The sequence below is a fragment of the Orycteropus afer genome, unplaced genomic scaffold (genome assembly GCF_000298275.1).
Source record: "Orycteropus afer afer isolate SDZICR_OR568_19922 unplaced genomic scaffold, OryAfe1.0 scaffold00192, whole genome shotgun sequence".
Taxonomy (NCBI): domain Eukaryota; kingdom Metazoa; phylum Chordata; class Mammalia; order Tubulidentata; family Orycteropodidae; genus Orycteropus; species Orycteropus afer.
Window position 1 is genome coordinate 2,748,905 of NW_006921779.1, and position 14,549 is coordinate 2,763,453.

The 14,549-nt window shown below is 40.5% G+C and overlaps 1 protein-coding gene across 1 annotated transcript in view; it reads left to right on the plus strand.

The window, feature by feature from the left end:
- Nucleotides 1–14,549, plus strand: part of GNL2 (G protein nucleolar 2) — a 29,412-nt gene that overhangs the window by 8,902 nt on the left and 5,961 nt on the right. The window contains exons 5-12 of the mRNA XM_007947669.1: nt 3,855–4,039; nt 6,010–6,076; nt 7,159–7,317; nt 7,857–7,970; nt 11,927–12,055; nt 12,826–12,930; nt 13,706–13,864; nt 14,088–14,201. Coding sequence (XP_007945860.1) covers nt 3,855–4,039; nt 6,010–6,076; nt 7,159–7,317; nt 7,857–7,970; nt 11,927–12,055; nt 12,826–12,930; nt 13,706–13,864; nt 14,088–14,201 — 1,032 coding nt within the window. The remainder of the gene's footprint in view (nt 1–3,854; nt 4,040–6,009; nt 6,077–7,158; nt 7,318–7,856; nt 7,971–11,926; nt 12,056–12,825; nt 12,931–13,705; nt 13,865–14,087; nt 14,202–14,549) is intronic.

Here is a 14,549-nt window from a genome sequence, read left to right on the forward strand (position 1 = left end):
TAAACATTGTAGTAGATTTATTATTATTATTCCAAATAATAACTACTACTCCTTATGTAAGGAGTATGTCTCCCTATTTCACTGACATTAGACTTGGCTATGTGATTTCTTCTGACCAATAGGATATGAACGGCAATGACATATGCCACTTCTTTCTAGAAGTTTAAGACACATCTTCGCTCTTTTTCCCTCCACCCTAAGACTTTCTTGTCTAGTATAAAAGAGCTGTTCCTTCACCTTGAATCCAAGAAGCACAATGAACATGCAACATAAGTGAGAGCTATACTTCTGTTGTTATGAATGTTATAATTCTGGAGAGCCCTGTCTGTAATGACTGAGACAGTCCTGAATTGTGAAGCTACTTTTACTTCATTCTTAGATTTAGAGAGATAGCTTGGCAAAATAGGAAAAAAAAACACATGGTTTTGTCAGCTCATCAGGCCCGTGTTTTAATCCTGTCTTAGATACTTAAGCCAAGTTGACCTTGGTCATTATTTCACCTTGGTGAATCCTCGTAGGAGCTCTGGTGGTGTAGTGGGTAAGGCGTTTGGGTGCTAACCAGACAGTCAGTGGTTCAAACCCGCCAGCTGCTCCCCAGGAGGAAGATGAGGCAATCTACTTCTGTAAAGATTTACAGCCGTGGAAACCCAGTGGTGGTCACTATGAGATGGAATCGACTCAGTGGCAGTGGGTTTTTGTTTGGTGAATCCTAGTTTCCTTTTCAGTTTCAAAGTTAATATTTATCCTCCTTTCAGAATGGTTATTGAGGTAACACATAAAATGTCTTTAGTAAAAATATGGCCCTTGATAAAAGCATGTTAAATTAAAAATATATGTGATATCACATATCTTTGTAACTTATAGCAAAAACAGTTACATTTTCTATACTAAAATTTGGAGAGAAAAGTTCCAAAGAAAGGATTTGAAGCTAAGAGTAGAAGTCATATTACTGCCTTAGAAAAGCTTACGAACTGTGTAACTGAATCACACAGCAAACATCATTGAAAAACGTGACATTATGTTAGAAAAGCTTACGAACTATGTAACTGTGAATCACACAACAAACATCATTGAAAAACATGACATTATTCATAATGTGTAATATCAGACATTAATCACTAACATGATTGAGTACAATTTGTTAGGCATAAATGTTGTTGTTGTCAGGTGCCATCAAGTTTCTTCCAGATCATGGCAATCCCATGTACAAACAGAACAAGCAATGCCCAGTCCTGCACCATCCTCATAATCGTTGTTAGGTTTCAGCCCATTGTTACAGTCACTGTGAAGAACCATCTCATTGAAAGTCTTCTTTCTCACTGACCCTCTACTATACTAACCATGCTGACTTTCTCTAGACACTGGTCCCTCCTGATAACATGTCCAAAGTACATGAGACAAAGTCTCTTCATCCTTGGCTATACTTCTTCCAAGACAGATTTGTTCATTCTTCTGTCAGCCATGGTATATTCCATATTCTTTACCAAAAGCATAATTCAAAGGCATCGATTAAATAATCTATTTTTCATTTTTATTTTTCGGTAGGTGAACTTGTTTCATTAAGTGGTAATTCTGTCAGACTTTGGGAAAACACCGAATTAGGATTGGGTGGGTAGGCAACTTTTGGTGTTGGGTGCTTTCCACTGCTTTGAGGTCCTGGAGATCCTTGTCAGCTGAAGGAAAGGGTGCTACTCAGACTGGTTGTAGAGGGCTAAAGTTCCAAATATAGTAGGAGCTGAATCTGACTTGAGTGGAATGAGGTTAACAGAACCAAAGAAATGGTCTAATGTTTGCCTGCACGATTTTACTTGCATTGAATAATAATTCCCAGAAATGTAGTGAGGACATAAGCTTCAGTTCCAGTATAAGGAGGGGAAGAAAACATTGACATGCATACATGGATTAAACAGTTCAAAGAACAGTGTTTACTTGCAGAACAAAATAAAAACCAAGGCCTGGTTATTGCCTCAGGTTTTGTCAATTATGCTTTGTTTTATGATGGACTAAAAGAATGGCACCTATTAGTGGAATGACTGTTTTCTTTCAGGGAAACACATGAGTGTAATTCATGAACCACAGACAAGTTGCTCATTTCCCTTGTTCTCTTTGTTCTCCCTAAAGCCATCTGTTAACAAACTATTGAATCCTGTTTATAGGAAGAACAGAGGTTCTATTATGGATTTATTGCTTTGTTGCCCCTTCAAGTTGTTCATTGCCTCTAAAATCCAGTGCTTGCATCTCTGCAGGATCTGCAGTTGTAGCAGTCAGCTTCTATTTTGATGCAGAAAGATATTTAGAGTAATTGATGAGTTTTCTGTTCTGGCTTCGAAAAACCCTTCCTTTTTATTGTAGTGTGATATCTACTACTCATTATGAAATCTAATTCTGAGTTTGCTCGGTACAGTGGTATCAAATCAGACATGCTTTTGACTTTCGCACATTCAGCCATGTGTATATTATAGTAGTGCCTAAGGCATTTGACTGCTAACCACCAAACCCACCAGCCACTCCTTGGAAGGAAGATTGGGCAACCTACTTCCATAGTGATACTGCCAAGGAAACCCAAGGAGGGGTCGCTATGAGTCAGATGAGACTCCACCACACTGAGTTTGGTTTTTTTTGTTTATACGCAGTAAAAATACTGTAACGTTTTACGTATGTCCTTTGTTATGTACTAGGTATTACTGCATTATACATATCAAGGTATAGGGTTATGTACGCACAACCACATGTGCCGTGCTGTATAGGTTGCTTAAGGGATTTTCAGGGGTAATTTCGACCATGGTTAATTTTACCCAGGGACATGAGAACCTAATTTCCATGTGAAATGTGAGACTCCTCTGTTTGAGGACAGTCCCTTGACAGAGGGTATCAGGTAAAAGCAACCAGAGAGGAGCTAGAGAATCTGAGAAGACAGTGACAACTTCAGGATCTTTAGAAGCTGGAAGGGGGTCTGGGAAGTTCAGAAGCTGCGGCAGGGCTCCGTCTCCCTGTGCTCCGTAGCTGGTGCTTACAGAGGAACTTGTGCTGAGAGGCTGAGAGTGACTTTTTTGAGGACAGTCTCTGCCAGCTGTTAACATTCTGTTACATGATAGATCCTAACTCAAACTTTGACTTTCATCCTGCTTCAAAAATTCCTATGCCTGTAACTCCTTTACAGGCACATCAAGTTCTAGTTAGTATCAGGTTCCTTTTATCACATCTAAACTATTATTTTGGACTTTTGCTAGATGTTTTTCATCCGAAGACTTTCCATGTGCATTTAATAAAAACGTTACCTAAATTAGGGAAAATGTTATCTGAAACTAAAATACATCTTACAAAACAAGCAATTCCTTTTAGCCATGAAAGAAATTAACTTCCAAGAAAAAGTTGGCATTTACACTTGGTTTAAAAAAAAACACAAATTTGAGTATGATCGTCCTTGACAAAATCTGTGAATTTGGCGAATTTTATGCACTTGTTTGAAAGCTCAAAAAAGTGATCAGAAAAGATAAGTTAATTTTCATCATTGTAGCCATAATTATATTTGACTACAGTTTATGATAAATTAAATAAAGCAGAGTTTTTGGCAAGTCATACACAGCTATTCGTACTTGCCTTGGTTATTTGTATTACTTTTGTATTTCTCCAAAGAAGTTTACAGAACTTTAGAATGGGGGGGAGCAGCGCTTGTGCCATTTATATAAGCATTTCTGATCTGAAGCTAGGCTGAGTCTGTGTTTTCATATTGGTGTGGGTTGAACTTTGGAACAATGAAAGCAGAAGGACTTTCCCAGGTAGGTTTTTAATTTCTTGGTTTATTCCCAGTGCTACTTTCCTTAGGTTTACCTAGAATTTTCCTTTCTCTTTAGAATTCAAAAGTGCACATTCTTGATACTGAAAGTTTTGAAACGACATTTGGCCCTAAGTCACAGAGGAAGCGACCCAATTTATTTGCGAGTGATATGCAGTCTCTTGTAGAAAATGCTGAAACGTCCACTGAGAGCTATGACCAGGGCAAGGATCGTGACTTGGTGACTGAGGACACTGGTGTGAGGTACAGTGTTAAAGTTCAGGCCCAGCACATCATTTGCTCTCCCCCCATAAAATATTTTCTTTAAACTTATTTTACCTACGTGAAGCTCAGTGATTTACTTCAGAGAGAGTTAACCTCTTTCCTTAAGCTAGAAACATTGGTAACATTGGGCCAGACCAAAAATAATTTGAAGTGGTTTGTTTTTATAAGCCTCTTACAGTTCTGTCTCTTCACTCCCAAAATAAAAAGCAATACCATTTTCTTCTTCATTATAACAGCAGTATACAGGCAGTCCCCAAGTTACAAACATCTAACTTAAGTAATGTACAACCCCTAGTTATGAACCAAGCCCCATAATGCCTATTTCGAGGTACATACAGTGGTTTGTAATAAAAAAGAGGTGCTGTGAATTGTGCCTAACCATTCTGCCTTGTATACATATTCAGCATGAAGACAGATTTAGGGATGGAGTTTATTCATAATCTGAGGACAGCCTGTATTCTATTGTAGACAAATTGGAAAATAAGAGAGAAAGGAAATAAATACAATCCCACTACACACGTCATAAGCATTGTTAACACCCTGGTGAATATCATGGTGCCTTTGACTGAAGGTTTCTACCAGTAGGGGCTTCTTGGATTTGAGGTTTCTATGACTCTCTGAAGATAATCTGGAAACTTTATGTATCTGCATAAAGATGGGAGTTTGTTGTGTTTATTTTTGTCTTGAATTGTTTTCAGGGGGGGTGGGTAGAAAAAGGATAACTAACATATTCTCTTAGGGGGGATCTATACCCAAAAGAAGGCTAAGAGTCAGTCATGGGTATATATCCTTTTTCCTTAAGCTCATTTTTTTCTACAAATACAGTACCTTGAGACTATTTACGCTTGCCTTTTTACTTTAATACATTTTCTTAAATTATTAAGAATGTATTTCCATGTCAGTAAGTAAGCAACAACAGTATAGTGTTTAATGTCAGTAATATTTCACTGAGCCAGTCACATTATGAATCACTTGTGTAGCTTATAGTTAAAGAATATGAGGGTGAAACATCTTTGCAGGGGAAATTACAGTGTTAAAGGAAATGCATGCTTTTTGTTGATCTCTAGCTGCACATTGTCCTGTAGTAGGAGTTAGCCAAATGTATTTCCCCTTGCAGTGCTACAGAATTCTTGTTGTCACTCACTGGTCTCTTAAATGAACCAAGGTTTTGTTATATCGGTGAAAAGGTATTGGCCGTTGACTACAGCTATGTTACTTCATTTTGATTGTCTGCACATCCAAGTTTGGGCCTCAGAGATAATGTCAAGCCATTTGAGGCCAAGCAAAAAAAGCAGTGAGTTCATTTATCCTTACAGTTGTTTGGACTTGGTAGTTGGCTTTTCAGCCTTCTGTTGATTTGAATTTGTTGCTCCTGCAAAAGGTGCAGTAAGTGGGGGAGAAAAATGTTTTTGTTTCGTTTTCCCTTGGGTAAATGCTTTTGAGGCTAGTAAATAGATTCTAATAAACCTTATCAGAAGAATTTCACTTACTTCACATGATAGCTGTGCAGTATAAATTACCATTTTTTAAAAAATGGCTGTCTAATTGATTCCAACTCATGGCGACACCACGTGGGACAGAGAAGAACTGCTCCACAGGGTTTTCTTGACTGTAATCTTCATGGAAGTAGATCATCAGGACTTTCTTGCGCAGCGTTGCTGGCTGGATTCAAACCACCAACCTTTATGTTAGTAGTTGGGCACCAGCCATTTGCATCTCCAAGGGCCCTAGACTGTGGCTCTGGTCCTGCTGATTGCACTTCACAGTTCTCTGTGACGTGTTGTCTAATTACAATCACCTTTTAAATTGAGTTTGTTTTTGGTCCCTCTCTGACTGTTTTTGATACCCTTTTCCTTTGCTGCATGGTTGACATCCCTGAAGCGTTTTTTTTTTTTTTTTTTAATCTTTCTAGTGCTTTAGTTACTCATTTTGGGTGTTTTCTTGTTTAGAAATGAAGCCCAAGAAGAGATATATAAAAAGGGACAATCCAGAAGAATATGGGGTGAGCTCTACAAGGTAAGACTTAAATTCTGTCTCATTGAGTGGTTCCTTTGGCTTTCACGATCTTACATCAGAAAACTGATTTTAATTTGTTGAATCTCTGTCAGGTGAAGTGCAGGCTTCCCTGCCTATTCCATCCTTGCTCCCCAAAAAAGAAAGCAAGGTTAATGTAGCCATATGCATACTACTAATATGCTAGGTAACTATATTTTTTAAATCTCCTATATAATAATAATAACAGTCTTTTATACCCTTATATATTCTTTGTTGACATTTCTTTAGATTACCTACTAAAATGATACTCTTACTTAGTTGTATAGATGGTTAAAACCACATCAGAACTTTTAAGTTATTGAGTCCAGCTCTCTAATTTTACAGATGAGAAAACCTGTCTAGAAAGGATGAATACCTTACCCAAGCTCACCTAGCTCGTTAGTGGAAGAGGCTTTATATATCCAGAGTTCTGATCCAGTCATCTTTAGCTTTATCTAAATCTTTAGCTAAATGTTATGTCCACATACAAGCAAGCCACTTAATTAAACAGTAACATAGTAAAGGAAACTAGTACCATGAAAAAAAAAAACAAACTCACTGCCGTCAAGTCAGATCCAACTCATAGCGACCCCTTCTTGGATTTCTGAGGCGGTATCACTACAGTAGACTGCCCAACCTTCCTTTAGAGGAGTGGCTGATGGGTTTGAACTGCCAGCCTTCTGGTTAGCAGTCAAATGCCTTAGGCACTACACCACCAGAGCTAGTACTGTGAAGGCAAACTAAATTAGTTTTCTGTAAAATGCACCATCTATAACAGCAGAAGCTCTTAGAAGTTTAAAAAATAAATGATTCTGTTCATGAATTAAGATGGGTTTCATCTAAGCTATTTGAAATGTGACTTGTTTCAGTCACATTTGACAGTTTGAAAAACTTTGGCATTGTGATCACTGGGCCTTGAGATTGGCTCCAACCTACTCTCCTCAGAAGATTGCTTTGAAGTTGGCTCTAGATATTTTCTTTTTCCCAGGTTCCCGTAAATGTCCTCTCTCTTTCATTTTGTATCTATTCTGTAACAAACCATTTTTGCCTCTTTGAATTTGCAGGTGATAGATTCATCAGATGTTGTAGTTCAAGTTCTTGATGCTAGAGATCCAATGGGTACACGTTCCCCCCATATTGAGACTTACTTGAAAAAGGAAAAACCCTGGAAACACCTCATTTTTGTTCTTAACAAATGTGACCTTGTTCCAACTTGGGCAACAGTAAGTACAGCATCTAATCCGAAGCAGACTACTGAGGCCACTCAACTAGTCTTGACTTTGAATTATTAGTTTATAAATCAGTTTCATGGTTTCTGGGACTTAAGGCATTAGTCAAAGTGTTGCACTCTTGAGATTGTTATGAATGTTCTCATTGAAAACAAAACTGCAGCGTACTTTGTTGCTGCTGGAAAGAGAGGTACCTCTCATCCACTGACGGTGTGTGATGGGACAGCTGCAGAGCCCCCAAAGGATAAGTTCCTTCAGGAGACCAGTAGGCCCCAGCCACTGGCCTATTTTGCATTATGTGAAAACAATTGCATTTAGCCCCCAATGAAAGCATTTTTGGAATATTGTTTTGCATTTATAAAACAAAGACAAAGCATTAACTGTCATACTTGGAAAAACATTTCAAAGAATTATAGCTAACATTTTCCATAGACTGCTGTGCAAAGCAGTCCTGTATTGCAAGCTTTGATTCTTTTCTGTATTGTAAATAAACAAGTTGCCATTTACCAGCATCTTTTCTTTTTTGCTTTTAGAAACGTTGGGTTGCTGTCCTCTCCCAGGATTATCCGACACTTGCTTTCCACGCAAGCCTTACTAACCCCTTTGGCAAAGGAGCATTTATTCAGCTTTTACGGCAGTTTGGAAAGGTATTGAGGCCTGATGGGTTTCTCCTAGGGTTGTGTTGCCGTGGCATTGTGGGGGAATTCCTCTTGCCACCGTGAGTCAGGAAGGTACCAGTTTCACTTCCCAAATCATCTAGGCATTGAACAATGTGCTCTAGCAATGTAAAAACTCAGAAAGCGTCAGGATTATAAAGGATTCTGAAATGTTTTATAGCTCTACCTTTATCCCTTACTTTAAGACCAACGTTGCTTCCCATGCTGCTGTATTCCTGGCACCTGATGTTCCAAATTTTGCCTGAGGTTGGACTCCCCAGCCCTTGCATATTCAAGACCTGCCATGCTTCCTGCCCTCTCAGGGCCTGCGCGCTTCCCAGCCCCTCTGCCTGGGGAGCAAGCGGTCTACCAGAACTCAAGCTCCAGGTCCTGGATCCAGTGCCAGTTCCTCAGGGAAGCCCTGAAACCAGATCACCCTATCAATTGTCCTCAAAGCTTCATGTCCAGTACCTGTAATACTGCATTTGTTAATTATTTGATTAATTCTACCTGGCTTGTAGCAGAAGACTGTGTTTCTTGTGTCTTTCCCCACTTCCCAGAAAACCAAAAACAAACTCACTGCCTAGTCCTATGGAGCGGTATCTCTACAGAAGTAGGTTGCCCATTCTTCCTTCTGAGGGGTGGCTAGGTATGACCCGCCAGCCTTCTGGATAGCAGTCAAATGCCTTTGGTACTACTCCTTAGGCACTGTTTCCCAGAAGCAAACACTTTTAACTACTCTTCATTGTTACATCTGTTATTTTCCTCCATATTTTTAATGCTTGCTTATGATTCTCGTTCTTGATTGCCCACCCACACACACACACCCCACCCCCAGTTTTAGGTATTCATTAAGTTCTTGCTATGGGTTAATGAAGAGCTAGCTTTCTTACAAGCCACTCTCCACACGTTTTCCCACTCTTTGTTCTCCTTGTATTGTTATATAACTACGATTAGTTAAATCATTGTTGATTCAGTGTTTATGTTACCATAACTGAGGAAAATAATCTGTCACTAACATACTCCCCCAAATTCTCTATCAGAGTGGGAACTTTGTTCAGACACATCAGGCACTCAGTCGGTTTCAGCGACAGGTCCATTGTCCTTCCTTCCTGTCTGGACGGACTGCTCTCCAGACCTGCTTCGGCATCTTCTTTCTCGGACTTGTTGTCCGCAGCGTCCTGGGATGCCCACAGTGCTTTCCTGTGTCAGATCCTTACTTGTTGGCTCCCTTTTCTTCCTCTTTCTTTATTTACACCTTCCTTTTCATGGAACATGTTTCTTTACGCTTCTGGAGAAGGGGTGCTTAGAAGGAACATTTTTTTTAAGACCTTGCATTCTGAAAATATCTTTATTCTACCCTCATATTTAGTGGTGCTTGGCCAGGTTTAGAACTTCAGGTTGGAAATCACTTTTCCTCGGAACGTTGACGGTACCACCACGTTGTCTGTTGGCTTCTGATGTTCTGTTGAGTGATCTTAGGCCTTCCTGACTCAGCACTTTTATCTGTGATCTTCTTTGTTTTGTTTTGTTTTTTTAATTCCTATTCTGAAGTTTCACATCAGTATACCTGGAGGGGGGTCTTTTATTGCTCAGTGAGCTAGGCATCCAATGGGACTTTTAGTGTGATACTGTTTGATTATTTCTTTAAACTTTCCTCTTCCCTCCTCTTCCCTCTGTTCTTTTTCAGGAATTGAGTTTTACCTCCTGTGTATTCTTTAGTATATGACATTTTGCTCTGTTTTCTGAGTGATTTCCTTGACTCGATCTTCCAACTATTCTACTGCAAAATTTATTTTGCCTATCATGTTTATCTTTTAATTTCTAAGAGCTCTTAATTGTTTCCCTCTGGATTGTCCCACCCTCCACCCCACCCCCTTGCATCCTGTCCTTGTTTTCATGGATGCAGTATCCTCTCTGTCTCTTAGAGAACGTCATAGAGAGTAAGGTTTTGAAATTTTCTCTCCTGACATTGACTTTGTTTCCTCCAACTTCTTTGTTTTTCTGTTACAGTCAAGCTCAAATGTTTGACTCTTCTTGGCTCTCCATTCATATTTAAGAGTGAGGCACTAAAAAAAGCTGGTCAAAGTTTTGTGTATGGGGATGTGCTTGTTGACTGATAGACTTCACTAGAGAGTGATTGGATAGCAACCCAGATATTTTGTTAGAGAACACTATAGATGTTAAAAGTCTTTTCTCTTCAGCCTGGGATCTCCCCAGGAAGGACTGTCCCAGCCTCCAGCTCTGGGAGCATCTAAGCCCAGCTGTCAGGGTTCTGGGAACTCAATGGGAGTAAGGGGCTGGGTGCCTCACAAGTCAATATTTAGTCTCCCAACTAATCACTCTGGGAGCACCTGCCTTTGGCTGCTGTTATTCTAAATCTAGGGTCCCTTTTGAAGCATGCAGGCGTTCAAGAAATGTTATCTCCCAAGTCATATCTCAGGAAGACTGAGGAAGATAATGTTCTACCAAAAAGAAAGAGTAAGCCATGAAAGAGGAGGGAAGGGCACCCAAGGCTCTGCTCTTCCTCTGGGTAGGAAAGTTGTGTGCCCATGCTGAAGGAGGGACGGTAGGGGGGTGCTGTTTACAGGGACTTCCTGCTAGTCTTTCTGTTTTCAGCCCTACCCTCACAGGTTTCTGGTTCTTCCAAGTTCTGAGGCATTTTGCGATTCGTTAGCATTATTTTCTTTGATTTTTCAGTACCTCTACCTTTGCAGCCACTTAGCTTTCACGTTTCGTAGTGGGTCACATCGGATACTCCTTTTTAGTTTCTGGTATTTAGTTAGCCTCATGTGTGTTAGTTCTTACTGCCTCATCTTCAGTGCATTCTTTGACCTGGGTTCTTATGTGTTATTCTTTACTGCTGTCATTGTGGTAGAACTTGGTGTCTTAGTTCTCTAGGGCTGCTCTAACAGAACTACCACAGGTGGACGGCTTTAACAGATTTATTCTTTCACAGTTTAGGAGGCTAGAAGTCCAAGTTCAGAGCACTGGCTTCTAGGGGAAGGCTTTCTTTCTCTGTATCTCTTCATTCCAGGAAGGTCCCAGGGCGGGGACTCTGGGTCCTCTTTCTTGGTGTTAATAGGTCCCCCTCTCTGCTCCCTGCTCTCTCCTTTTATCTCTTATTAGATTAAAAAGTGTTGCAGGCCATACCCCAGGGAAACTTCCCTTACACCAGATCAGGGCTGTCATGGGACTAAGGGTGTCGCATCCCACCCTTAATCCTCTTACACCTGATTGGCTTATCACATCAGATCACATCATGGGGTATCGTCATTACGTAACTGACAAACCACTGAGAATCATGGCCAAATTGACACAGATTTTGGGGGGGACACAATTCAGTCTGTGATATTTGGGGGACAGGGTGAGGTAAGCATATGTGCTCAGTCAGCCATCTTTAATCAGAAGGGTCCATTCATTTATTTATAGACTCTCTTCTTGATAACAAGCTGAGTTCTAACTCCTTGAGACTTTCACGCAATATCTAACTTATGAGGCTGCTTTTTTCCCTTTTGCTTTTGTTTGTTTTGGGCAATAGAAATGGAAGATGTATTATACAAAGAAAGGGAGGTTGTTGGAATAAGGTCATGGGATTGCCAGTTGGTGAATCTTTAAAGGTTCTCTTCCCTGAAGACATTTTGTCAGTGGATCGTGTTCTTCTGAATTGATGACTAACAACCTTGCTCTTTCTTTTTTTCTTGACATGCATACTTTTAACCTTAAAACGCTCAAAGATAACGACCAAGGAAATGACTCACCTCCGCTTTATTAATAATGATATGTATCCAGCTCACTCACACTGTATAGGTGCTGTATGTCTAGGCTTCAAATAAAGTGGGGGCCTCAGTTTTGCACTCTCTTCTTAATTAGTGGAGTAACACAACCTGTTTGTCCAAGGGGGTATTCATGACTGCACATGTGCTGTGTGTTCTTTTCTCTAACAGTTGCACACTGACAAGAAGCAGATCAGTGTCGGGTTCATTGGCTATCCAAATGTTGGCAAGAGCTCTGTGATAAATACATTACGTTCCAAGAAAGTTTGCAATGTGGCCCCCATTGCAGGTGAAACCAAGGTACATCTGGCTTGAGAGGTCTTATTCTGCATATTTTATTTCCATGGAGGGTGATTGGTTAGGACATAGAGATTTACATTTCTATGTAAATCATTGTCTTGTAGTCATTGTCTTGATTAAAGGCCATCAGTTGGAAGTTTAGTTTTCCACATAATAGTGTGCAATATACCAGAATTATTTCTGCCCACTTTGATGAGACTAAGAGTGGTTCGTATGACAGATAGTGTGTGGATTTGGTATGATTCAGTAAATGCTATTCATTTTCAAGTCTATTTTAAATTGTTGTCACTCCTGTCTTTTACTTGTTTATTAAACAAAACTAAAGCAAGAATATTTAATGCCTGGGTTAAGAAGGAAGACTTAACCTTAGGATAGATTCTGACCTTTGAGGTGGTCATACCCTGGAACTCAAGAGTGTTTGGGGAGCAGCATGATTTTGCTTGAAGGAAGAGAGGCCAAATTGAGCATTAAGCTTCAAGAGTACTTTTTAAAAATGAGAGAAAGGTTTACTGGGTGTCATTACACAATACTAGTTGGAAATCCTGCCACTGCATTATTTTTAGACTCTTAGCTGATGGAAACTATACTTTATACTTAGTGGAAGTGTCTCATGCTGGCGCAGAGAAAAGAGGGGGTTAGTCACTTAGTTATTCAACAGGTGCTGTTCTGTGACTCCCCCCTCCACTCCTAGATTCATATGCAGGAGCATTGGGGGTGGTGAACTCTCAGAGTTTGATGAAGGGAAGTCCCTGACGTTTTTCTGTCTTCAGGTCTGGCAATACATTACCTTGATGCGTCGGATATTCCTAATTGATTGTCCAGGTGTGGTTTACCCCTCTGAGGACTCGGAGACGGACATTGTACTGAAGGGAGTTGTGAGTATTACGGTTCTGATAGGCCCTTTCTTTGCCTTTTGGGGGAAGTGTTCTGTGGTGAAGCCTGGATACCTTTCGCTGTTTCCTCATTCGGAAGGCAGTTTGGGGTCAGCCTCTGAGCAGACTTTCAGAACATGATGCTGAGCAGGGCAGCCTCTCCGTTCTGCTTAGGCCTGTTTGAGGAATTGGTGGAGCCATGGGCATATCTGGTCAATATCATCCCGCTAAAGAGTTTTTCGTTTACACACAGGATCCAGAGGGAAGCAGGGCCTGTTTATGTTTAGCGATAATTCATCTTCGTGGGTTTATGGGTTGAGTCATTTTGGAACCCAGTCATTTCCTCACTTGTGTCTGAGTATGACCGAAAACTTTAAATGGTTCCACTTAACTTTAACCAGTGCTTCTGGCTGTACGTCCTGTGCGCGTTCTTCCCCTCCTTTCTTAAACTGTGCCTTTCGTTTGGTGTCCTGGCATTGGCAGACTTTTAACCATTTCTGCAAATGAGTAAATGAAGCGTTCCAAGTTCAGTGGCTTGCGGAAGCCACACAGTTAGTTCGTGGTAAACTAGGAGTAAAGCTGAGTTCTGGGCTCCCACTCCTGCGGTTGGCTCTCAGTGATGTTCCTGTCTGCCAGTCATGTTTAGCCACCTCAGAGATGGCTTCTGCCAGGCCCCATTTGCCTTGTGGTGTTGGAATCTATTTTCAAATACAATTGTGGAGAATGTTGGGAACATCATTGCTTCCGTAATAAAAAGAGATTTCCTGTTATTATCTAGGTTCAAGTTGAAAAAATTAAGGCTCCCGAAGACCACATTGGTGCTGTACTTGAACGAGCAAAACCAGAATATATCAGCAAGACATACAAGATAGATTCTTGGGAGAATGCCGAGGACTTCCTTGAGAAACTAGCTTTCAGGACTGGGAAGCTATTAAAGGTGAGCCAGGATTTGTGAGAATTTAAACTGTCCCATGCATGCCGTTAGGACCAGCTTATCGTGGCAGTGTGTACACGAGTGACCCTTTTCTGAGTGTACTCTGTATGCAGTGTGAGCTTGTCCGGGAGGTGCTGAGGAACAACTGGGACACCTGTAGTGCCTCCAAATTGGCAGGTAGTTTTGTTCTTTGACTTTGATTCTGAGCCTTTCTGTGGCGTTTCAGGGTGGCGAGCCAGATTTGCAGACTGTGGGTAAGATGGTCCTCAATGACTGGCAGAGGGGCCGGATTCCTTTCTTTGTCAAGCCACCCAATGCAGAGCCCTTGGTGGCTGCCCAGGTAGGAATATGGTCCTCAGTGACTGGCTGGCTGGACCCACCTCTCAGGAAGCATGGTTCCTGAACTAGAGCTCGTGCCCTTTGATTGCCTCCCTTTATGCAACATCTTTTTCCTTGATAGTAGAATTGTACCTGTCGTGTCTCATTCCAGATGCCACTGCCATGACATTTTGTGGGTAGATAAATAGATTTATTTATTAATCTAGCACACTAAGCATAAATACCAGTCTTTGGGGACTTAGAAAAAGAGGGCTCTTTCTTTCTTTCTTTCTTTCTTTATTTATTTATTTTGCACGTGGCACCGATTTATTTATTTATTTTTATTATTTATTTATTTATTTATTTATTT